We start from the raw sequence: 23971 nt of genomic DNA, 5'->3' as shown, positions 1-23971 counted from the left end.
ACTTCAGTTAAACAAGGCTTTATTGTAAAGGCGAAATAATGTGAGGTCATAGTTTTGTCTATGCACTCCCAAAACAGAAGGAATCATCGAAGAATGGCTTGTGATTAGAGCAAAATGGCAGAGTAGTGGTTAGCAACACTAAAGGTCACTGCATTCCCAGCATATGGATGAGGTCATCTCAGGCCACCTGCATGTTATTGGCAGAGCTTTCTAATGCCTGACATTGGCTATGATGCTCCCCCTTTACAGTGCTTGACACTAACTATGATGGCCAACCATTATCATGCTTGACATTAGCCATGATGATCCTACTTGTTGAAGCTTGACCTTGACAATTATTCGTGGTCTTTCCGATGCTTGACATTTACCACCACGGCATTCTCGTCCTTTCCCATGCTTGACGCTGACCATGATGGTGGAACTTTATCAGACTTTACATTATCTACGATGCCTGTATGTTTTCATGCTTGATGTTGACAATCATTCTCTCCCATTCAAATGCCTGATATCGTCCATCGCAGGATTCTCGTCCCTTCTCATGCTTGGCTTTGGTCACCTCATGATGCTCGTCCTTCACCATGCTTGACGCTGATCAAGATGCTCCTCTTTTGGAGCGGTTGACACTGACCTTGATGGTCATCCTTTAACACGATTGAAACTGTTTAATATGCTTGTAAATTTCCATGCTCGACATTGACAATAATTCTAGTCTATTCAAATGCTTGCTATCGACCACCTCACTATTCTCGCCCCTTCTCATGCTTGGCTTTAGTCATCCCATGATACTCGTCCCTTACCATGATTGACACTTTATTATGGTGGACACTGATCATGATGTAGTCTTTTATCATCCTTGACATCATTCTTTATGATGTTTGTACTTTTTTATGCTTGATGTTGATAATCATTCCTGTACAGCCTTATGCTTGACATTGACCTTCCTAACACTCTCAACTTTTCCGGGACATGGCTTTGGGCACTCATGATGCCTGCCCCTTATCATGCTAGATGCTGACCATAATGTTCTTCCTTTATGTTGGTTGACACTGACCATGATTGTTGACCTTTATCAGACTTTACCTTGTGTATGATGCTTGTACTTTCTCATACTTGATGTTGACAATAATTCTAGACATTCTCGTGCTCAGTATTGACCATCTCACCATATTCAGCCTTTTCCATGCTTGGCAGTGGCCCCCTCATGATGCTTGTCCGTCTCCATGCTCAACGTTTAAAACAATGTTACTCTTTTATGGTAGTTGACACTGATCATGATGGTAGTGTTTTATCATGCTTGACATTGTCTATGATACTTGTTCTTTGTCATGCTTATCATTGACAATAATTCTCTTCCATTCAAATTCTTGCTATCAGCCATCTCACCATTGTCGTCCTTTGCCATGCTAGGCATTTGCCGCCTCATGATGCTCGTCCTTTACCATGCTTAATGTTGGCTATGATGCTTGCACTTTTCATGCTTGACTAGGACTATGTCATGATGCTATTCCTTTATCGTACTAGATGTTGACCATCATGCTTGTCATAATTCATGCTTGATATTGGCCATTTGATCATGTTCTTCCATTCTCATGCTCTTTACTCTACATAACCCCCGGACACTCATGCAATTCCTCATTTTTTTGTTACAGTGGGATCTGGTGTGTGATAGAAAATGGATGAACCAGGCATCCGCTACCTTCTTCTTCATGGGTGTGACAGTTGGCGCAATCATCTTTGGCTACTTGTCGGACAGGTGAGTGAGGCAAGGCCCAACTACTCCCCTCGGTGCATATCTGCAGTTTTCATATGATTTGTGACTGGGCAAGGTATGGTTGTCGCTGTCTGTCTTAACAACTGAGTGCTGTTTTGACTGAGAGTTTTTAGATCACATAGATAGTCTTCCTCCAATAACCATTAAAACACCTGTGACCAAGGAGGTGGTGCCTTTATGAGCCTACAAGAAGTGCCTAGACGACACAAAGTTTTCCTCCTTTAAAGGCAAAATCCACGCGGACAGAAGACCAGTGACCCCAGTCTCAGAGGTAGACAGCTGTACATTTTCTCGTCACAGAAAAGGTGTTCATGATAGCCACCAGAATTCTCCTATTAGATTCCTGAGGGCTCTGGCACGATATAAGTAAATATATAAATAAAAGAAAACATATTTCAGGATATTTCTTATTAAAGTACTACTTGATTTTGTAAGAATAGGAGCAACACTCTCAGTTTGGTAATAGGTGTATAAAGCAGCAAATGCCTGAAGAGTCAGAAACCTTTACAGATCTTATTGACTCTAAGCCTTGGCAGGTAGGCGTTCCTGTGCCCACTGCCCAGGCAGCACAGATTGAAGCCCTTGTGCTACACTGCCTCATGCCCACATGGTGCCACTGCAGTCCGGGTTATGGCGTCGCTCCCTGATCCACTCTAAGTCCCTTTCCGTCTTCCTGCTCGGTCCCTGTCATGGTGTTCATGTACATTACCTACCCTGCAAGTCAAGGTGATCCTGACAACCCAAAGCATGGGGTCCGCCAACGCACACACTCTATTCCGGAACATGGTGTTTCCCATACACCCCGCTCATCGTTCCATGACCACCAATCTATCGTAGGGCCCATGATGAGTCCGCCCGTCCCACACCAATCCCTCATTATGCCCCTGGCCTTTGCAACATTAGTCTTCTGGTGGTCTGGGCGCAAGGCTAATGCCCTCCTAAGTTTCACAAGCTTGAGTGGTCCCTTATCACTAGCATAGTGCAGATTCATGGGGCCTCGGACTATCTTCTGCGCACATTAGCGCATCCATCGCTCCTGTTGGGTGGCGAGGGACCTTTAAGGAAAAACTTAACCTCTGTCCCCTTACCTTCTTTAAAGCACTTCCTGGGACCATAATTATGTATGTACGGGTACTACATCAAATGACATGAGACACAGAAATTAAACGAATGAACTCATGCACTGCAACTATAATAGAAAACGCATAAATGCTTATACTTCAGCCTTTGTAGGGAATAGTAACTGTTCTTTATTCCTGCACAAGTAAATTACTGTTCCGTCATATCAAAACTCGCTCCTAACCTGGATCTCTGGGGGGGGATCTCCGTCATTCGATACACGCAAAGGTGGTCCTTACAGTATGGGCACTATCGATAAAGCAAGCAGTATTTATCAAATACCACCTGTTTTACCTCTTTCTATCCCTCCTCTGGATTATAAGGCATAGTTATAGTTTATTCATCTTAGAAAATCTGTGGGGGTGGCCTGCAAAAAGTGAGACATTGTTTGACTCTCATTCATCATAGACATATTCATACCAGCATTATTTTCCTTTATATTTAACTGTCCACCCCCCCTTTATATGGCCACCCCGTATAACAGACATACTTACTCTCCGACAACAACGACCAGTACCACACAAAACAATTATTAGTCTATCAAGAAAGCATAATAAAAGTATATCTCCTTCCGTCAATGCACTGTCTATAGCTTTAGATTTACCCTCTTCTTCACCCTCGTATGTAGCACAGTCATGCGTTTACCGTCCTACACCTTACTATATGAATATGAGGTTTGGATATTATAATCTCATATGCAGAGGATCTCTGAGTCGTCAAGGTCGATTTAGACCTTTCCAAAATGGAGAATAGTGAATGTTCCACAAACAAGGTAATAGAGCACCCCATGACAATCGTGGAACTTTTCTCTATTGCAAATTAAGCCGCTGCAAGTGCTTGTTTGAACGCGAACTGTCTCTGCATGACTCCGTCGAGCGTCCCATTATAATAAGCCAATGGCTTGTGGCCCATTGTGCACTTTTGATTCAGTACTGCAGTCATGAGCTGTCCATCAGAGTGGGAAATTAAAACTCCTGTGTATATTCCGGAGTTGCTATAACAGGAGCCGTGCAAATAGTTTCTTTCAAGTCCTCAAAGTATCTATTAATTTCTTCAGTCCATTGCAATTTACAGTTTTTTGTAAACTGAGACTTTGTAGCAGCGGCCTTGTGTAGTCTGCATAGTCTAGGATCCATGCCCTACAATAATTACATAAGCCCAAAAACCGCTGCATTTCCTTGACAGCACTGGGCCTAGGGCTGGCGCGTACTGCCGCCTCCCTAGCTGGTCGTATTTTTCTGTTTGCAGAGATAAGTTGCCCCAAATATAGTACCTCCTGTTGGCAATATTGTAGCTTCTTTTTATCTGCCTTGCACCCTTTGTGAGCCAGCAATTGCAATAATGCAATAGAATCCCTCCTGCACTGTTGTTCATTTTCACTACATACCAGCAGATCATCCACATACTGGATTATTGTGCTAGGCACCTGAATTTTTCCCAAGTCGGCATATTTCCCAAGTCGGCATGCAGCACTCTATTAAAAATACTCTGGCTTTCACAGTACCCTTGAGGCAATTTTGTGTGCTCGAAGCGCTGTTGACCATGCGTAAACGCAGTAAGATACCATGAAATCCTATCCAATCTATGCCATAACACATCACCAAAAGTCCTATCCACTCTATGGGCCTCATTCCGAGCATGATGGTTGTCATGGCGCTCTTTGCGCCATGACTACCTCCCATACGGGTACAGACTCCGACTTGGTTCAATGGGGACTTACTGGTGTAGTCCGACCTTTGCGGGACCGGTAAGCCCCCATTGAAAAAGCCATTCCCCATTCCCATTGAGCCTCCATAGGGCTCAATGGGAATGGGGAAGGCGCTAATAATGGTACCACAAATTGCATTACTGTTATTAGCTCTGAAGTCCCTTAACGGGTCCCGTCCATAACGCCTGGTCAGACCAGGCATTAAAGGAGGGACCCGCTAAGGGACCTCGTAGTAGGGCGGTAAGGGATTACCGGCACCAGTCTCCTTACCAGTGCCCGGTATCCCTTACCGCCCTACTCGGAATGAGGCCCTATGTCATTGTCCTCGTACTTCATCCATTCACACCTCACATACGGTCATACACACATGTCCCCTTCTTGTTATCTCTTACAAGAGTCTACTTACATGTGCATGTTCACCCGAGTTCCCTCCATTACGGGGTCCAATACTGGCCTGTCCTCTCTGGAGCCACACCCCGCTTCTGAGAGCAGAGAGGATTTCTATTAAAATGGCACCTTCTAAAACCGCTTAGGAAACACATGTTTTTTTATTTGGGGGACCGGTCCCTGTAGGTGGGCATGACTCTTTTTCATGGAGACGTGGCCTGGAGCCTTTCCGCAAAGTACAGGGGGAACTGGGATCATGTCGGCATAGTCACCACTTGTAAGGGTGTCCCTAATTACGCTCACACCAGAATGAATACACCCCTCCAGGGAAATAAGGCCAAAAGGTGATCTTGTAAGGATAACAAGTTTAATCTTACAAAATGAGGATGGTAGCAAAGGACTCTGCTGCCTGAATGGTCTTCTCCTGTCCCTCTCCCGTTCCTTCCTGCCAAAGTGGTCTCAAGCAGGGGTTTATATAGGCCTGGCTTGCCATGGTGATGTCACTTCTAGCTGGATTATGACTTCAGCCAAATCTGTCCTTCTTCCATAATAAGGATGCTCCAAAGCCTTCTTTCTTCGTTCTCAGCGGTTTTGTCAGGGCATGCTGTTCTACATTTTGCTAGCTATGCAAAAACACTCTGCAGCTCATGCTTTCCTCCATTTTGCTAACTCTGCAAAAACACACTGCAGCACTGCAGACTTTTACAAATCTTGAGGCCTAGCCCAAGGAAAAACGAAACATTTTTATGTACAAACAATTTTCATTCATTCGATCCATATTTTACTCCTCATGCTAATGTTATCTGGGTCCTGTAGTTTCCTCCACACTTAATTCTTTATAATTTTTATCTCTAAATGCACTTTGCCGTACAACACATGCAACTCCTATTTTTACGCGCATGGACTCTTGATGGACAGTGGACACCTGGTAAGTCAGTTCATGCTGGCCATGGTGATAGACACCTCACACTAAGCGTGCAGTCTATTTTGAATCCCACAGGCCACATTCCTTCTGGGAAGGAGGGGTAGTTTGACTCATCTAGTTAAGCTTTTAAAATGCTTGGGATCGGACATTACAAATCTATCCAACTGTCATGATGCCTACCTCCAAGGAGCCAGGTCCGACCCAGCAACCCCAGAGGCAGGCATCATTTCCCCCAGGGGAGTGCCAGTGGGCCCAAGCTGGGGCCCTTTGGACGCAGTCCTGGCGCCTTAGGTGCCAGGCTCATGTTGGACCCCTGTCCTGGCGCCTTAGGCTCCAGGCTCATAAAGCTAGACATGTGTTCAGGTCTTGCCGCTTCCAGGCATTTTCCGGACCCCGGCCCCTATGGGGAAAAAAGACAAAGACATCGAATGAGCGAATGCAAAGACATTACCCGAGCGCTCATCCAGAACTTACCTGTCAGTTACTGGAACTGCACGTTTCACTTCGGGTCGGCGCCATATCTCCGGCATTCCGAACCCCGGCCCCTAAGGGGAAAAAGACATAAGCATTAGCGTTTGCTGCAACAAGACAATGAACATTATTTTTAAGCTTGGAGTTTGAACTTGCAGCAGAACTTTTACAGCGCCTTACCTGAATAGTCAAGCTTACCTGAACTCCCATCAATCGTCAATCCAGTGAAGTAACTGGGCTTCAACGCGCCCCTGCATCAGAAGCAGGATGGAGAGCTCATCCTTCCTGACCCTAAGGTGAGACTTCACGGGGCATCGTGGAAGGGTATCGTGGAGGGTTGGAAGAGAGTGGGAGGCTTGAGCATAACTCAGTCAGTAGGTAATACTCCCTTTTCACGCACAGGGGAATATTCCTGCGAGCCAGAGAAGCCAGAGTAGAGGGGCCCTTCCTGTCCATCTTCAGAGTCCTGCGCTTCACCTTTGAAGAAGCATCAGCACCTGAAGCCAGACCTGCGCCTCCGTGGGAATCAGGTGAGCGTTACAGAACACAAAGCCTACCCACAATTTCCCACCCGGGCGCTATGGAGACTTCCGAGACTGACCAGCTGGCCCAGCTTTTGGGGGAATTACGGGCAGAGGTGCACTCAGCCCGCCAGGAGACTAACACTCTCAAAAGAGAACTGATCCTATCCAAGGAAAGAACAGATGACCTAGCCAAAAGGTTATTACAGGCCCAGGCAGGGCACACTCCTTTACCTAATTCCGGAGACATTCCCACATCAATGGGTTTGAATAACCCGGTACAAATCAATCTACCTGGACACATGCCTTTGGCCCCGCCTGAACGTTTTGCGGGGATCCCAAGAAATATGCCGTCTTTATGAACCAATGTCGTTTACACTTTCTATGCAGACCTGGAGCCTTCCCTAACGACCAGACCAAGGTAGCCTTTATACTATCTTACCTCAGTGGCAGTGCTGCCGATTGGTCTATTCCATTGGTAAATCAGGATGATCCCATTCTCCAGAATTTTCAGGGCTTCCAGGCCAGCATGGAAAGATTGTTCGCTCGACACTCTCAAGGACAGGCCCTTGATAACGAACTGCTATCCTTACGACAAGGTAGTCAGGATCTTCTGCCCTACATTGACACCTTTAACAGACTGGTCGTGGAAACTGGATGGCCAGAAAACAAAAGGATCACATTGCTTCATCGAGGCCTGCGCGGAGAGCTTAAGGATGTTCTAGCTCAGATAGTAAACCCACCCCAGGTCTGCGCAGACTACATAGACTTGGTGGTTCAAATTGATCACAGACTTCAAAATAGAAAAGCAGATCGGTTCAAGTACGAAACCCGAATACCGATCAAAACCCACACTAACTCCAAGAGTACCGACGTATCCGAACCTATGCAAATCGGTGGTGTTAAAGGACCATTAACGCAGAAAGAACGAGAGAGAAGGCGGCAAATGCAACTTTGTCTGTATTGCGGGACTTCCGGTCACTTTCTTCGAAATTGTCCAGTTAAACCACCTAAGAAGGGGGTTGGAGCTACTGATAACGAATTATTGACACCTGATTCGGGAAACGACCTAGCCCGACAAGCGTAGGGGTCCGCTTGCCGAGCTTGAAAACTATTTCTTTGACCTCGCATTTTGTCATGCCAATGGTGCTCGTGGACCCAAAACAGCCTCAGCAGTTGCATGCTATAAAAGCATACATCGACAGTGGAGCTATTGGAAATTACATAGACCGTGAATTGGCTTCCAGGATTAAGCTTCCTCTCCGCCCGAAAGTAACCCAAGATGTCATTACTACAGTAGATGGAACCGAAATAGCCTCAGGGCCTGTAACGCATTCCACTGTTGAAGTGACACTGGTGGGTCAGGATGGACATCGGGAAGCAATCGTGTTTGATGTGATCAAGGCCCCACAATTTCAAGTAATTCTTGGAATTCCTTGGTTAGAAACACATAATCCCAGAATTGACTGGCGAGCAAAGAAGATAAGTTTTCCTGATTGTGAACCAACTTGTTATCCAAGAAATCCAGCTATGGGTCTAGCCTCAGCAAGTTCCACCCCTGTACAGTTACCGTCAGAATACCAAGAATTCCAAGACGTTTTTCAGAAAGAACAGGCTAACACGTTACCTCCCCATCGGTCTTATGATTGCCAAATCGATCTGGTACCCAATGCTCAACTACCTTGTAGTAGGATTTATGCTCTTACGGAACCTGAGAACCTGCATTTGCGTCAGTATTTAGATCAGTACCTAGCCAATGGTTTTATTCGCCCGTCCAAGTCTCCTGTCTCTTCAGCTCTGTTCTTCATGCCGAAAAAAGAGGGCGACCTTAGAACGTGTATAGACTACCGCTCCCTAAATCAAATAACGATTAAGAATCGTTATCCTCTGCCCTTGATCCCTGAGCTTATCGACCAGGTGAAAGACGCTTGTGTGTACACCAAGTTAGATCTCCGAGGAGCTTATCACCTGGTGCGTATAAAAGAAGGCGACGAATGGAAGACTGCATTCCGCACCAATTTTGGGCTCTTCGAATATCAAGTGATGCCCTTCGGTTTGTGCAATGCACCTGCCGCCTTTCAGTACTTTATGAATGATGTTCTTCGGGAACTTATCGATGTCTGTGTCATTGTTTACATTGACGCACCCTGGTACTCTTCTTCAGAATCTGAGCACAGAAAACATGTTAGGGCAGTTCTTGAGAAATTGCGCCAGCACAGACTATTTGCAAAACTCGAAAAATGCATTTTTCATACCACAGAAGTTGAGTTTCTCGGATTCGCGAAAGGTGGACGCCATCCTCAAATGGCCATCTCCTAGCTCGGTGAAGGGAGTTCAGAGCATGCTCGGCTTTGCCAATTTCTATCGAAGATTCATCCCGGAATTTTCCTGAACAGTCCAACCCATCACAGATCTCCTAAAGAAAAACAAACGCTTCGAATGGACTCTTGAGGCCGAACAAGCCTTTCAGGACCTGAAAACCAAATTCACCTCTGCACCTGTATTGAAGCACCCGCACCCAGATCTCCCGTACATTGTGGAAACCGACGCATCCAGTTCGGCCATGGGAGCTGTGCTGTCGCAAAGAGACCCAAAAACTAACCAACTACACCCAGTGGCCTTTTGGTCCAGAAAATGTCCTCCTCCTGAAATCAACTACGCAATTACCGATAAAGAGTTACTGGCCATCAAATCTGCTTTCAAGGCTTGGCGTCACTACCTTCTCGGGGCAAGACACACCATCACCGTAATTACGGACCACAGAAATTTACAGTATTTAAAGACGGCCAAAGCTCAATCTTCACGACAACTCCGATGGGCTCTATTCTTTGCGGAATTTGATTTTGTAATTACCTATCGCCCTGGCTGCAAGGGAAAAGCGGACGCCTTATCCCGGATTGGCATGGAAGAACCTAATTCAAGCTTAGAACCTGTGCCCATCATACCTGAGCAAAGAATCTTAGGCTTAACTTCTTTGCAAACTATTGAGGACATTCAAACGCAAGTAAAACAACTTCTAGACTCTTCAACCTTACTGGAATGGAGTCAAAAGGGTCCTCATTACACCGTTAAGGATGACTTACCCTACTTCCAGGAGCGGTTGTTTCTGCCAAGTAAAGAATTGCAAGAACTTGTTATTGCCCATCATCATGAATCTTTAATGGAAGGACACCCTGGTATCGCTAAAACGGAGGAAAAAATCAAACGCCACTTCTGGTGGCCTTCTTGGAGAAAAGACATAAAGTCTTTTGTTCTGTCTTGCGGAATTTGCGCCCAAAACAAAGCTCAAAAGAAAAGGCCAGCCGGCCTACTTCAACCCTTGGATATTCCACCGGCACCATGGCACACCCTGTCAATGGACTTTATAACCGACCTGCCTCCTTGTGCTGGTTACAACACAATCCTTGTAATTGTGGACCTATTCTCCAAAATGGCCCACTTTATCCCTTTAAAAGGTTTGCCTTCAGCTTCCACCTTGGCCAAGGAATTCCTGGAGAATATAGTTTGCATACATGGTTTCCCTTCCGTATTAGTCTTGGATCGTGGAAGTCAATTTATCTCCCATTTTTGGAAGAAGTGTTGCCGATTAGCACAAATAGATGTGCGGTTATCCACCAGCCACCACCCCCAGACCGACGGACAAACCGAGAGAACCAATCAGACTCTCGAGCAATATCTTCGGTGCATGTTACACCAATCTGAGTTGAATTGGAAAGACATTCTTTGGATCGCAGAATAGGCATACAACAACTCAGTGCATTCTGGAACCGGACAAACCCCTTTTTATACTTTGTATGGTCACCATCCTCGGACCTCTGACCTAGATCCACCTCTGACCCTGGAAATGCCGCAGTAAATCATCTGCATTCCACAATAACCCGAGCCTTCAAAGAAGCTGCAAGTCATTTACAGCAAGCCAAGAAAAAGTATAAAGAAAATGCTGATTTGCACCGAAGTAAAACTCCTCCTTACCAAGTAGGAGACCAGGTATGGCTAGCAACTAAACATTTACCCCTCAAGGGCCCGCGAACCTTCAATCCCAGTTTCATAGGACCATATCCCATCAAGGCTATAATCAACCCAGTGGCCTTTAAACTGGATCTACCGTCCAACATGCGTATTCATCCAGTTTTTCATGCATCACTTTTGAAGCCAGTACAACCAGCAACCCGATTGTCCAAGCCTCCAGATCCAGTTCAAATTGAAGGGGAATTAGAATTCGAAGTTAAAGACATTTTAGACTCCAAGGTGGTAAAGTCGAAACTCTTCTATCTTGTTGACTGGAAGGGATATGGACCTCAGGAGAGATTGTGGGAGCCTAGTAACCATGTCCACGCACCTCGATTAGTACAAAGGTTTCACCAGAGATTTCCGAACAAGCCAAAACCCCCGGAGGAAAGAACCTTGGGAGGGGCCTTGAGGGGGGGTACTGTCATGATGCCTACCTCCAAGGAGCCAGGTCCGACCCAGCAACCCCAGAGGCAGGCATCATTTCCCCACAGGGGAGTGCCAGCGGGCCCAAGCTGGGGCTCTTTGGACGCAGTCCTGGCGCCTTAGGCGCCAGGCTCATGTTGGACCCCTGTCCTGGCGCCTTAGGCTCCAGGCTCATAAAGCTAGACATGTGTTCAAGTGTTTTAATGTGCACTTACCTGATGCAGACCATGCTGCTACATCCAGGCCCTCTTGAGGCCTGAATGGATCTACTTTACCTGTGGGACTACTTTCCACCCGGGTGTGGTCGGGGAAGGATACATACCTGATCGGTGGAAGGATACACACTTGGAACTTCTTCCAAAGCTATTTAAACCACACCCGATCAGCAACTCATGCTTCGCGTTGTTCTGCTCCTCGCAGCTGGACGCTCACCGTGTCAGCTCCTGCATCTGGACCTCAGCCACGCCTGTCAGTATCCTGGGTCACCTGCAAAGGGAGACAAAAGACCTTGCCTGCTAAATCAGCACCACAGAGACTTCACACCGACGATCCTGAAAAGGAAGACATCATTTTTAAAAGCATTTTGCTACGATCGCTTCAGCGCTGCATTTCTCTCACCTATCCTGGACGCCTCCATCTTCAGCAGCGATCATCCGGATCCACAGCCACTTCCCAGAGCCTAGAGACTTACCTGTTGGGTCATTCCCATTTCATTTCGGGTCTTGCCGCTTCCAGGCATTTTCCAGACCCCGGCCCCTATGGGGAAAAAAGACAAAGACATTGAATGAGCGAATGCAAAGACATTACCCGAGCGCTCATCCAGAACTTACCTGTCATTTACTGGAACTACACGTTTCACTTCGGGTCGGCGCCATATCTCCGGCATTCCGAACCCCGGCCCCTAAGGGGAAAAAGACATAAGCATTAGCGCTTGCTGCAACAAGACAATGAACATTATTTTTAAGCTTGGAGTTTTGAACTTGCAGCAGAACTTTTACAGCGCCTTACCTGAATAGTCAAGCTTACCTGAACTCCCATCAATCCTCAATCCAGTGAAGTAACTGGGCTTCAACGCGCCCCTGCATCAGAAGCAGGATGGAGAGCTCATCCTTCCTGACCCTAAGGTGAGACTTCACGGGGAATCGTGGAAGGGTATCGTGGAGGGTTGGAAGAGAGTGGGAGGCTTGAGCATAACTCAGTCAGTAGGTAATACTCCCTTTTCACGCACAGGGGAATATTCCTGCGAGCCTGAGAAGCCAGAGTAGAGGGGCCCTTCCTGTCCATCTTCAGAGTCCTGCGCTTCACCATTGAAGAAGCATCAGCACCTGAAGCCGGACCTGCGCCTCCATGGGAATCAGGTGAGCGTTACACCAACTAATAGTTAATTGCGCATTATATTCAGACAATAACTACCTTCTTCCGTGCTTGCCTATGTCTGTGTATGTGATTATGTCTGCATGAGAGAGCCTTCCCAGTGCCCATCCTCCCACCTAGTCTATTATAGCACCTTAAAGAGGTCTTGCCTAACTCTAAAGCGCTTTGGGGTTCGGGAAGACCTTGATTCCTTCCCAACAACAGGCAGAGCCTCAGCAGAAGTTTCATGAGTCAGTGACAGCCTGTGTCTACCCACAAGGGCACCATCTCCAGTGGTCCCAACAAGACAAGAGGCTACAGAACAGTGTTATCAAAACTGGCCTGACCATCAAAATATTGGATTCAAGGCTAGCACATTAAGAGAAGACTCGCAAGAAGTCCTTCCCCTGCCATGCCCCGACCATCTGGAACTCAATACTGGCAAAGGCTCAAAATGCACCCACCATCCTTCAGTTCCTCTAAACACTAAAAACGTGTCTCTTCCAACAACACCTGTTGAATGAATACAACTCCCCCCATCCCTCCACCAGCAGTACTGTAGAAAATACCAAGCCCAAACTGGCACCCTCCTGTTGTAAAGTGCTGCACTGCTCTCGGGCTAGGTTTGCCCTCACGGCAGGAAGCTCTAGTCTAGTTTAGTTCCAAAGTCAAAATCACTGTTCACTTAAATATATATTTACCAGAAGAGCTGTTAATGATATGATATGATAAGACATTTATAACGCGCCTGTACACAAGTGTTTCTAGACGTGACAAGAAAAGGGAGGGAAGAGAGAGGTAGGACAAGGCAAATGATCTTACTAGGCCGTGTGTCATTCAGATCATGCAAGTGTGACAACGCGAAGTGCAAGGGAAGAGGGTGTGGGGGAAGTTCCAGGAGAGGGAAAGGGGCAAGGCAGCAATGCTTTGAGTAAGTGCAGCCAGGGGAGCGTGGGCTTGGGTAAGTGCAAGGAGGCAAAGGACTGTAGAGGTTACATTTGCAGCCCCTCAGTGTGTGGTAGGCCTGGAGGCAGTGCAGGGGTGACTGATCATGAAGGAGCCTGGTACCCAGTGAGACTCTGAGGGTAGCCAAGAACCAGTCAGCGCAGCAGACAGGTAGGATGGTTAAGTTAGCAGGGGAGGGAGGGAGAGAAATCAGAGGAGAAGAGGAAAGTCTTGAGCTGCTGCCAGAACTTCAGGTGCTCCGGCTCAAATTTGAGAGGGGCAGGGAGGCCATTCCAGAGGGAGGCAACTGCAGAGAAGAGAAATCTACCCCCACTCTCTGCCTGGAGAAGAGTCTGACCCTCAGAGAGTTGGAGGTAGCTGAGCGAAGGGCTCGAGAAGGAAGGTATTTTGGAAGAGAGAGTTGGATGTAGTGCAGACCCTAGCCCCAGAAACGCTTTTGGACAATGCAGAGGGTCATGAACTTGATCCTTGCAGCCACCGCAAGCCAGTGGAGATATTTCAGGGCTGGAGAGATATGGTCCCTTGGCTTGAGGGCAAGGACAAGTCTTGCAGTCCTGTTCTGGATTATTTGCAGAGTCTGTTGCAGTAGTTCATCCCAGGGAGAGCCAGGGCTCTGGAGGCAGTGAGCTTCTGGGGGAAAGTGAGAAAGGGAAGAGTACCTTTGAGGAGGTGCAGCTGGCAGTGGGCCTTCTTGGCAAGGTCTGAGTTGTGAGGAGAGAAGGAGAGAGTGGAGTCGAACATAACAGCAAGGTTTTTAGCCTCACAGGAAGGAAGGCGAAGGAAGAGGGCCCATGTAGGGTGGTCAGAGAGAGAGAGTGAGGGAAAGCAGGGGGAGAGGTCTCAATGAGGAGTATCTCCGTCTTACTGGCATTAAGGCAGAGATCATTGGAGGCACACCAATCCTGAATTATGGATAGACAGTCAGGAATGAGCGAGAGAGGAGAGGAGGCTGAGGGGAGTCTGAAGGAGAGCTAGTGTCATCCGCATAACACTGAAAGTTAGAGGAAAAGGTAGAGATCAGGTGTACCAAAGGGGCCAAGTAGACATTGAAGAACCAGGCTAGGAGGATAGAGCACTGGGGAATGCGAGAGAGGTGGAAGGGAGAAAGGACCCAAGTTGGACCTGGGAGGGACCGTCCAGGAGGAAGGAGGTCAACCGTTCCAGGGCCTGATCTGTGATGCCCAGGTTCTAACGGAGTTGATTGATCAGGATGGCGTGAATGACTATGTCAAAAGAAGAAGAAAGATCAAGGAGGATGAGGACAGAAGGAATGCTGGAATCAAGGTCAGAGAGCAGATCATTACGGGTGTTCAGGAGAGCAGTTTCCATGCCTCTGGCAGCTCTCAGAAGCCATACTGATTGTCATCATGGAGACAACCAACAGATTCAGTGTGGAGAGTGAGCTGGGAGACGGCCAGCTTTTCCAGGAGTTTGCCCAGGAAAGGGGTGATAGAGATCGGGCGATAGTTTGCCAGACAGGTAGGATCAGCAGAATGCTTTTTAAGGAGGCGGTGCACAAGGGAGCGCTTGAGGAGAGAGGGGAAAGATCTAGTGGCGAAAGAGTGATTACAGAAATCGGCCAAGGCTGAAGCGAGGTTGTCAATATGGTCCTTGATGGTCCTGGAGGAGCAGGGGAGCACCTGTTTGGAGAACACTTTCATAGATTGGACTTGTTTAGAAACCTTGTCATATGTTGTCAGGGAGAAAGAGGAGAAAAGTGGAGGAGAGGGAGAGTCAGCCAGAGGGGACCCGAGAGAGTTAGAGGGAGAAGAAGAGGAGATAAAGGAAAGGATGTCCTGAGTTTTAGTGGTGAAGTGAGAAGCTAGAGCCATACAGAGGGGCTGGGAGGGAACAGGAGAGGCGGAGACTGCAGCAGGATTGGCTAGTTCCTTGCAGATTTTAAAGAGTTTGGCTATGTTGTTAGAGGTTGCAGCAACGCTGGCTTGGATGTGGGCTCTCTTCTTGGACAGAACAGAGAGTTTGTATTGCCTTTGAAGAAGGTGGCAGGCCAGTTTGTCAGAGGATGCGCCCGAAGCCCTCCCGTTTCTCTCAGCTACACTGCACTTGCATTTCAGGGTGGCGAGGTCAGAGTCATACCAAGAGTTGCACTTGGAGGTAGGCTTCAGCCTGATTCTCATGACAGAGGCAAGGATGTCGAGAGTGTAATATTATGGATACAAACTGCCTCAGAAGCAGTTCCTACACAATTTCTAGTGCATTTGAAATATGTATTCGCTAGGGTGCAAAAGTGGGTATTCATGTCTCCCCTGTCCTTAAAGAACTATTGCCTCTGAGATATCCACTGTAATAACGACTCAAAAACTAGCTATGCTTGTCCCTAGATGAGGAGATCTCAACCCAACCCGTACCCACCATTCCATGTTTACAGCGCCATAGCTGGGCCGATACACACACATCTCCTTGCTCCCGAAAGCCATAACAGTGATGCCCACGGGGAGCCAGGGTCAAAACTTCAGCAGACAGTGAATATCCTTCCAAGTGTCCCCCAAAGGCCCAACAGCTGCTTTCCAATGAACCCCGCAAGAGACGAGCAAGAGGCACCCCTCCAGTGGGCAGGGATGCAAGTCACATGACAGCCTCAGGAGTGTGAGTATAAGGATGTGTTAATGTGTAAGTAGTTTCTCCATGCACTTATTCAAGCTACTCAGTATAAATCATATAAATATTCTCAATATCTTTCTGAATATTTTAGTACACAGTAGGTCACTTTTCTCTCACTTGGAGAGCCCACTTTATTGGCTCTTCCAAATCATGAGATTCAACCATTATAATCGGAAGCAATGGTCTTGCCAGCTGTGGGGCACCTGGAAGAGATGCCATCCCCTACCCTCTGACATCATCAGAGCCTATTCAAATTATTTTGAGTTCTCTCTGGATGTGGGTGGATTACCACAACCATGGGTTTTAAGCAGGCCTGCCAAACCAGATCCCCATATCCCCATTTATTTTTCATTTTACTCTTACGTCCCATCCCCTTTCCTCCAAACTGTATGGGCGTCTCTTGCGAGGGAAGGGAAACAGAACCTTTTTCACCAGAAAAATATTCTTCCCCTTCAAATTTAGAGGCGCGCAGGGGCGCAGCCCTGGGAGCATGCGCTTACCTGACTCCGCCCTCCTCAGTTCCCTTTTTCCACGTCGACGGGAACGGCCCGACTTCACCAGCGCTCCTGGGTTTGGCTTTAGCCATGTAATACCATGCGCTCTACCCTGGACCCGGATATTCTTCTATCTTGTCTTTTCTGTTTCTTCTAGATACTTGATCCTCCAACACCACGCTCCTCCCCTCGCAGGTGACCAGCCTGCGAGGGGCTCTTCCCCACATCAGACCCCCAGGTCCTTTGCCTCAGCTGCCTTGGCCCTGACCACGGCTGGGAAGGTTGCTCATCATGCGACTCCTTCACACCTCGGGCACTGAAGAACAGACTATTTAGGTGGAGAGAGCTCTTCCAGACGTCACCTCCTAAGGACCTAAACGACTTTGTCAGACTTCGTTCGAGGCCTAATGTAAGGCCTCTATTCACCATCGCACCCCGCAAGGGCGACTCCTTTCGGGAGGGGCCTGTCGGGCTCTAGAACCATCACACGTATCAAGGCTAATCCAGCTACCGGCCTTGCGGCCGAGGGGTCTGCGGAACCTCCCGGTATCATTGCTGAGGAACCGCAAGGTTCTTGTACCGGGGTTACTCCCAAGGGGCAACGTCCTAGTACCAGCATCATGTCCGAGGGGGTGCCTTCACGCAGCACTACCGGCAGCTCTGCCAAGGGCTCTGCGCCTTCCAGGCCTCAGCCTGAGACGTGGGATAAGCCTTACGATCCAACACCAAGTGTCTTGGACGGGGCTGGTTCCAGCGAGCCAGGTGCCATGGATTCGGCACGTGGCATGCAGCTCCACCAAATGGCTGCCGCACCAAACAAAATGGCCACTCGTCCGATGCCTCCTCTAGCAGAGCGGGCCGAGGAACGAGTCACTAGGTGGGATGTGGTCAACCAGGTACATGGCCTACAGCATATCCATCAGCAGGACTGGGCAGGTTCCCCCTGCATCCCAGACAGAGTGAGCCCTGACACCAGCAGCCTGTGGCCACTCCATCAATATCTCCTGCCACCTCCTCAGCCTCTGAAGACAGGTTCTTCGAAAGGTTTCTGGTGCTGATGCGAACACCTCAGATATATCCTTCGGGATGCCATGAGGGACAGGCTCCCTCAGGTCACCCCACCGGTACCTTCAGTCATTCCTCCAATGGCTCCGGTGCCTCAGGCTCCAGCGCTTCCTGCGCTTACTTTACTGGCCCCCAGTCTGGCCACTGCACCACCGGCAGTTTAGGTGGTTCCACAGGCTCCGGTTCCCTCACTGCAGCCCACTGCACCCAGTACCCATCCACCGGTTCTGGATCCTCGAACACACAGGCAGAGACAGACAAGGAGGACGACCCCGACACACCATCGTCAGCGAAGGCCTTCCACAAATGACTTGCAGCCCTGGCAGAATACCTGGGCCTTCCTCAGCCCGAGGTTTAGCAGCCCGAGGAGGGGGTCCTGGCAGAAGTCCTCACGAAGGCTCCCCTCCAAGACGGGGATCCTAATGCAAAAGGACATTGTTGCCCTGGCCAAGAAGGGGTGGCTCAAGCCGCACTCGCCCCAACCTGTCAATCGGCGCCTCAACGCCAAGTACAGGCAGCTAGAGGGGGATACATTCTTGCTTTCGGCTCATCCTCAGCCGCAGTCCTCGGTGATCGCTGCGGCGTCACTCTATTCTAAGCCTCAGTCGTCCTTGGCCACCTCGTCCTTGGTGCTGCAAGACAAGGAGGAGAAGATCTTGGGGGCGTACGGGAAAAAGCTGTACTCCAAAGCCTCCTTGCACCTGCGTCATGCCAACGCTGATGTCATGTTGGCAGCTGCTAACCAAAGGCTCTGACAGGAAATCGCGGACTTCCTCCCGGAACTCCCACCCCAAAGCCAGGCTTGCTTCAAAGCGGGTCTAGGAGAAGCCAGGCTGGTAGGGTCCCACATCATGGAGTCCTCAGTGGCCCATATCGATACCTCTGTCTGGGCCATCTGCATCGCCACGGACATGAGAAGAATGGCCTGGCTCCGGGCTATGAAGTTCAACCCGGGCGTCCAGGAATGCATATTGGAACTTCCATTGGAGGGTAGTCACCTCTTTCACTCCTCCACGGATGAGGAATTAGATAAAAAGAGCAGCTCACAGACCGCTAAGTCTTTATCTATTCTTACAAAGGCCATGCCCAAGGCATACACCCAGTCAAACCCACGCTCTGACAAGGGGCGGGTGCCCAGAGGGTTCCAAGGCTTCCAGGAACAGAGGTCCAGGCAACCTGACCATTCCCCGAGTCAGCATCGGAGTAAACAAAAAAAGGGGGGCAAGGGTTTTTCCAATCCCCTTCCTCAGCAGCCTTGGAGGGAAAAAAGGCATGACACGCCCCTTCAGGTCCACGTGCCTCTGGTGGGGGGGCAGGCTTGCCTCTCACGTGCAATTTTGGCACCAATATTTTTCAGACCCCTGGATCCTATCTATAGTCTCCACGGGTTGCCGCCTACCGGTCCCTCCCTCTCCTTCCTCCTCCCCTCCTCTCCCACAGATTGGGCCAGCAACTCTGTTGGCGGAAGTCCGGTCGCTCGTCGAGAGCGAGGCAGTGGAAGAAGTCCCAGCCTCCCAGAGAGGATTGGGCTTCTATTCCAAGATTTTTGCCATACAGAAGAACCACCAGGCTGACCTGAGATTTGTGTTGGACCTTTTCACCCTCAAACTCTCCTTACCTCTACAAAAATTCAAGATGGTTACGCCAGCTCTAATTGCGGAGACACTGAACAGGGGAGACTGGATGTGCTCCCTGGATCCGAAGGACACTTATCTACACGTCCCGATTTGGCAGCCTCATCGGTCCTTTCTGTGCTTCAGGATCATGGGCTGCCATTTCCAGTACAAGGTTCTACCCTTCGGCCTCAACTCAGCCCCCAGGATATTCACCAGACTGATGAATGCGGTGGCAGCTCTCCTCAGGGCCCCCACATCTACCCATACTCGATGACTGGCTCGTCAGGGCCTCATCTCCAGAGGCGGTTCTTCACACCTCCTCCGCTCATATGAACACACTTCACGACCTCTGGTTTACTATCAATTTTAAGAAGTCTCAGCTGCAACCCACGCAGAAGATGACCTTCCTGGGCCTCATATGGGACACCACCTCCAAGAGGGTGTTTCCCTCAGAGGACAAGATCACGACCATCAAGAGAGCTACTACTCACTTCCTCTCTAGGACTGTGACTTCGGCCTGGTGGTACCAACACCTACTGGGCATTATGGCGGCGGTCCTTCTGGCCGTCACCCACTTGAGACTCAGGAGGAGGAGTCTACAGCTGCACTTTGCAGCTTCCTGTAATCAGCAGAGGGGCTCACAATCGGAGCCAGTTGACATTCCCACGTCTCTCCACCCGGACCTCCTCTGGTGGTTCGCTGACCTCAACCTACGGCGGGGCAAGCCCTTCCGACAACCTCTCCCTCAGATCACTATCACAACAGACTCCTCCCTCGAGGGCTGGGGAGCCACACTGGACAACAACAGCGTCCACGAAGTGTGGACCAGGCAGCAACAGGAGTCCCACATCAACTGTCTAGAGGTGAGGGCCATATGGCTGGCCCACAAATCCTTCCTCCCTCTCATAGAGGGCAAGACAGTACTTATCCAAACAGACAACTCCACCAGAATGTACTATGTGAACAAGTAGAGTGGTAACAAACCACGCCGCAACCTTGCGATCGGCATATGGGAGTGGGCACTGGAGAACAACATCTACCTCATGGCTGTCCAGCTCCCGGGGGAAGCCAAACTGGAGGCGGACAGACTGAGCAGACTGGGGGTGGACAATTACGAGTGGCAATTGAACAACCTGGTACTGGAGGAAGTCTTCCACAAATGGGGGCACCTCCAAGTGGATCTGTTTGCCTCCCACATCAACAAAATGCCAGCAGTTCGCCTCCTGGCAAGGGCAGGGCCCCAGCTCCCTGGACAATGCCTTCCAGCTACAGTGCAACTACATGAGGGCATATGCCTTCCCGCCCACCCCCCTGGTCCACAGGGTGATCTGCAAGATAAAGCAATCGTGTCATCTCAGCATCATTTTGATAGCTCCCTGGTGGCCGGCGAGACCATGGTTCTCCGGGTTGCTCAGCCTATCAGACAGGCCTCCCATTCACCTACCGCTGGGCCTAGCTCCACCCTGACTCCGCAGGGGGCAGGGTCCTCCACCCGGCTCCTCACAAGCTAGCCTTTGCAGCGTGGTTACTGAACAGGTCACTCTGAAACACCTGAACCTATTGCAGACTAACCTGGAGATCATACAGAGCGCCAGAAGCAAAGCTACCAGGAGCCAATACAAGAGCAAATAGTCTAAATTCTGCAATTCGGACAGCTCTAAGGAGATCAACCCCGTCAAGTGCTCCTTGGATGATGTCCTCTCCTTTTTGGCACAACTCGCACCCTCCGGAGTGCAAGTTGACACATGCCGCACTTACCTGGCAGCCATAGCTGCCTACAGTAATACAGAGGAGGATCTATTTTCCTCCGCTAACCCGGTGGTCAAACGGCACTGGGTGGGCCTCCACAGACTGTACCCGCCCATATAAAGGCCTCACGCAGCCTGGGACCTCAACGTAGTATTGGGGGCATTGGCCCACAAACCATTTGAGCCAATGGCGTCCGCTGACATCAAGTGGGTAACCCTAAAGACAGCTCTGCTCGTGAGCCTCACCTCAGTGCGCAGGGTTAGCGAGAACCAGGCCCTCATGGTCTCTGAGCCCTACACCACTTTTCACAAGGACAAGGTGGACCCTGCCTTCCTACCCAAGGTCTCATCTGCCTTCCACCTTAACAAGGAAATTGTTCTACCTGCTTTCTTCTCCAATCCCAAGGATGAACCTCAGAGAGTGTTGCATCGCCTCGATGTCAGACGCACTCTGAAGTATTACTTGGACAGGACCAAGGATTTTTGCAAGTCAGATGCCCTTTTTGTCACTTTTGGAGGTGCAAGTCCAGGGTATCAGGCTTCCAAGTCCTCCATCTCTAGGTGGATGGTTGCAGCCATCAAGGAGGCATATGAGGGGCAGAACAAGCCAGTCCTGGCTAATTTGCATGCTAATGCGATCAGGGCCAAGAGCACGCCCATTGCGTTCCAACGTCATGTTCCGTGGCAGGTCATCAGCAGGGTGGCCACCTGGGCCACGCCCTCGGCTTTTGGCAAGCATTACTGTCTGGACATCACCTCTACGTCAGACGTGCCTTTTGGTCAGGCTTTGAGAAACCTGTTTGCTTAAGGAGGGTCTCCTCTCCACCCTAGGGCTACACTCATTTGTAATTGCCCGTACAGTATGGGGGAAAGGGGACGGGACGTAAGAGTGATTAATAGTTACTCACCGTAGTGACTAACATACTCTTAGTCCATAGTCCCCTTTCCTCCATACGTCCCACCATCCTCCCCCCTAATAATACTGGTGTCATTAGGCAATGTTGCATACTGTCGATGCGTCAAAGGGGACTGAGGAGTACCGCCGGTGGGTGGAGTCAGGCGAGCGCATGCTCCCAGGGCCACGCCCCTGCGCACCTCTAAATTTAAAGGGAGAAGAAGATTTTTCTTGTGAAAAAGATTCTGTCTCCCATCCCTACTATTCATATTTTATTCATTTATAAAGTGCCCCACAGCCCGTGGGCTTCAAGGCGCTGTTACAGGGTACAGTAGAATGCTTACAGAATACAGTAGAATGCTTGCAAAATTTAGGGTACAGGTTATACATAGTTACATGGCAACAGGAGGGGAGTGCGAGAGAGGAGGGCGCATACATGGTTTTAGGTGAACAACCAAGTTTTGAGAGCTTTCTGGAACGTACAGTGGGCGGTTCAGCTCTGAGAGACGTTGGCAGGGAGTTCCGATGTCTGGCTGCAATAAAAGGGAAGCTAGTCCCACCTGCTCTGGCGCGTTTGACTTTGGGCAGTATGAGACGATGGGAGTAGGGTCTTCTGGTGGGTCTGGATGAGCTTTCCTTAATTACTTCGTTGGCGAGGTGGGTGGGGCTGTGTTGGCTTGTGAGAAATGGCTAGCGTTTTTAAAAGGATGCGTTCTATGATGGGGAGCCAGTGGGCATTACGCCTTGCTGCGCTTATGTGGTCCTTCTTGGGAATGCTGAGGCCGGCTCTGAGTGCATTATTCTGGATGATTTGTAGTTTTGGTTTTGTGATGAGGTGCCTGCGAAGAGGATATTACAGTAGTCCAGTTTTGATCCAATGATGGCTCTAGCAATAGTGAGGCAGTTCTCGTTGGACAGGTAGGGTTTTGCTGCATTGAGTAGTTTGGTTGCGTAGGCAGCAACCTTCCGCGACATCGAGCAGGTGGCATCAAGGTGGACTCCTAAGGTTTTGACTGATGAGGATAGAGGGATATGTATGTTGTCTATGGTGAATGCAGTGTATTGGCTGCTGAGTTTCTTTAGGGTTTCTTGGGGTCCAACCAGAAGGATTTCCGTTTGTCTCCATTGAGGCACAGCCTGATTTCAGCCATCCAGGCCTGGATGGTGGAGTAAGCTGTATTGAGGGTATTGGTGTCGGAGTCGTAGCTGCTGATGAGGGGGAGTAGGACCTGTGTGTCATCGGCATAGTTGGTATAGGCTATACTGATGCAGTCAAGGATGTTGAACAGTGGCCTGACGAAGATGTTGTAAAGCGTGGGCGAGATGCACGAGCCCTGTGGGACTCTCCAGTGGATGGTGGTTGGGGTGGCAAAGACCTGTTCTGAAAAGAACTCTCAACGCTCTCCCGGAATGAGGTGATCCAGGCTGTGGCATTCGGTGAGAAGTGGGTAGAGCTAGTGAGTTGGTGGCAGAGAGTGTTGTGGTCCACTAAGCAGCAGGCAGCTGACAAGTCTAGGAGGAGAAGAGCAGGCTTACCTAAGTCATTAATTTCACGGGCTGGTTTTTTAAATCAAGTAGTGCTGATTCCGTGCCTTGGCGGGTCTAAAGCCGGATTGTCGTAGCCCTAGCATGTGATTAGTCTTGAGGAAGTGTTGGACCTGTACATATGCTGCCTTATATAGAATTGTTAATAAGGAGACAGTGGTGATAGGCCTGTAGTTGTTGGGTGCAGTGGGGTCAAGAGAAGGTTTTTTTAGGAGTGGCCTTACCCATGCTTCCTTAAGTTGTGAGGGGTGAGTCCTGAGGCAAATTACGCATTTATAAAGGCAGTGAAGAAAGGGGAAAAGGTGGCTGTGCATTGATAATAGTGGGTGGG

At 49.3% G+C, this 23971-nt stretch overlaps 1 protein-coding gene across 2 annotated transcripts in view; it reads left to right on the top strand.

Moving 5' to 3' along the window:
* LOC138468352 (solute carrier family 22 member 7-like) overlaps window positions 1–23971 on the top strand; it is a 291137-nt gene that overhangs the window by 102177 nt on the left and 164989 nt on the right. For both annotated transcript variants that reach the window (XM_069608872.1, XM_069608873.1), the window contains exon 2: window positions 1650–1753. In XM_069608872.1, coding sequence (XP_069464973.1) covers window positions 1650–1753 — 104 coding nt within the window. The remainder of the gene's footprint in view (window positions 1–1649; window positions 1754–23971) is intronic.

The sequence above is a fragment of the Ambystoma mexicanum genome, chromosome 4q (assembly GCF_040938575.1).
Source record: "Ambystoma mexicanum isolate Mex_15411 chromosome 4q, UKY_AmexF1_1, whole genome shotgun sequence".
NCBI classification, from domain to species: Eukaryota; Metazoa; Chordata; class Amphibia; order Caudata; family Ambystomatidae; genus Ambystoma; species Ambystoma mexicanum.
The sequence above is the reverse complement of the archived record's forward strand: the minus strand, read 5'-3'. Positions and strand labels throughout refer to the sequence as shown.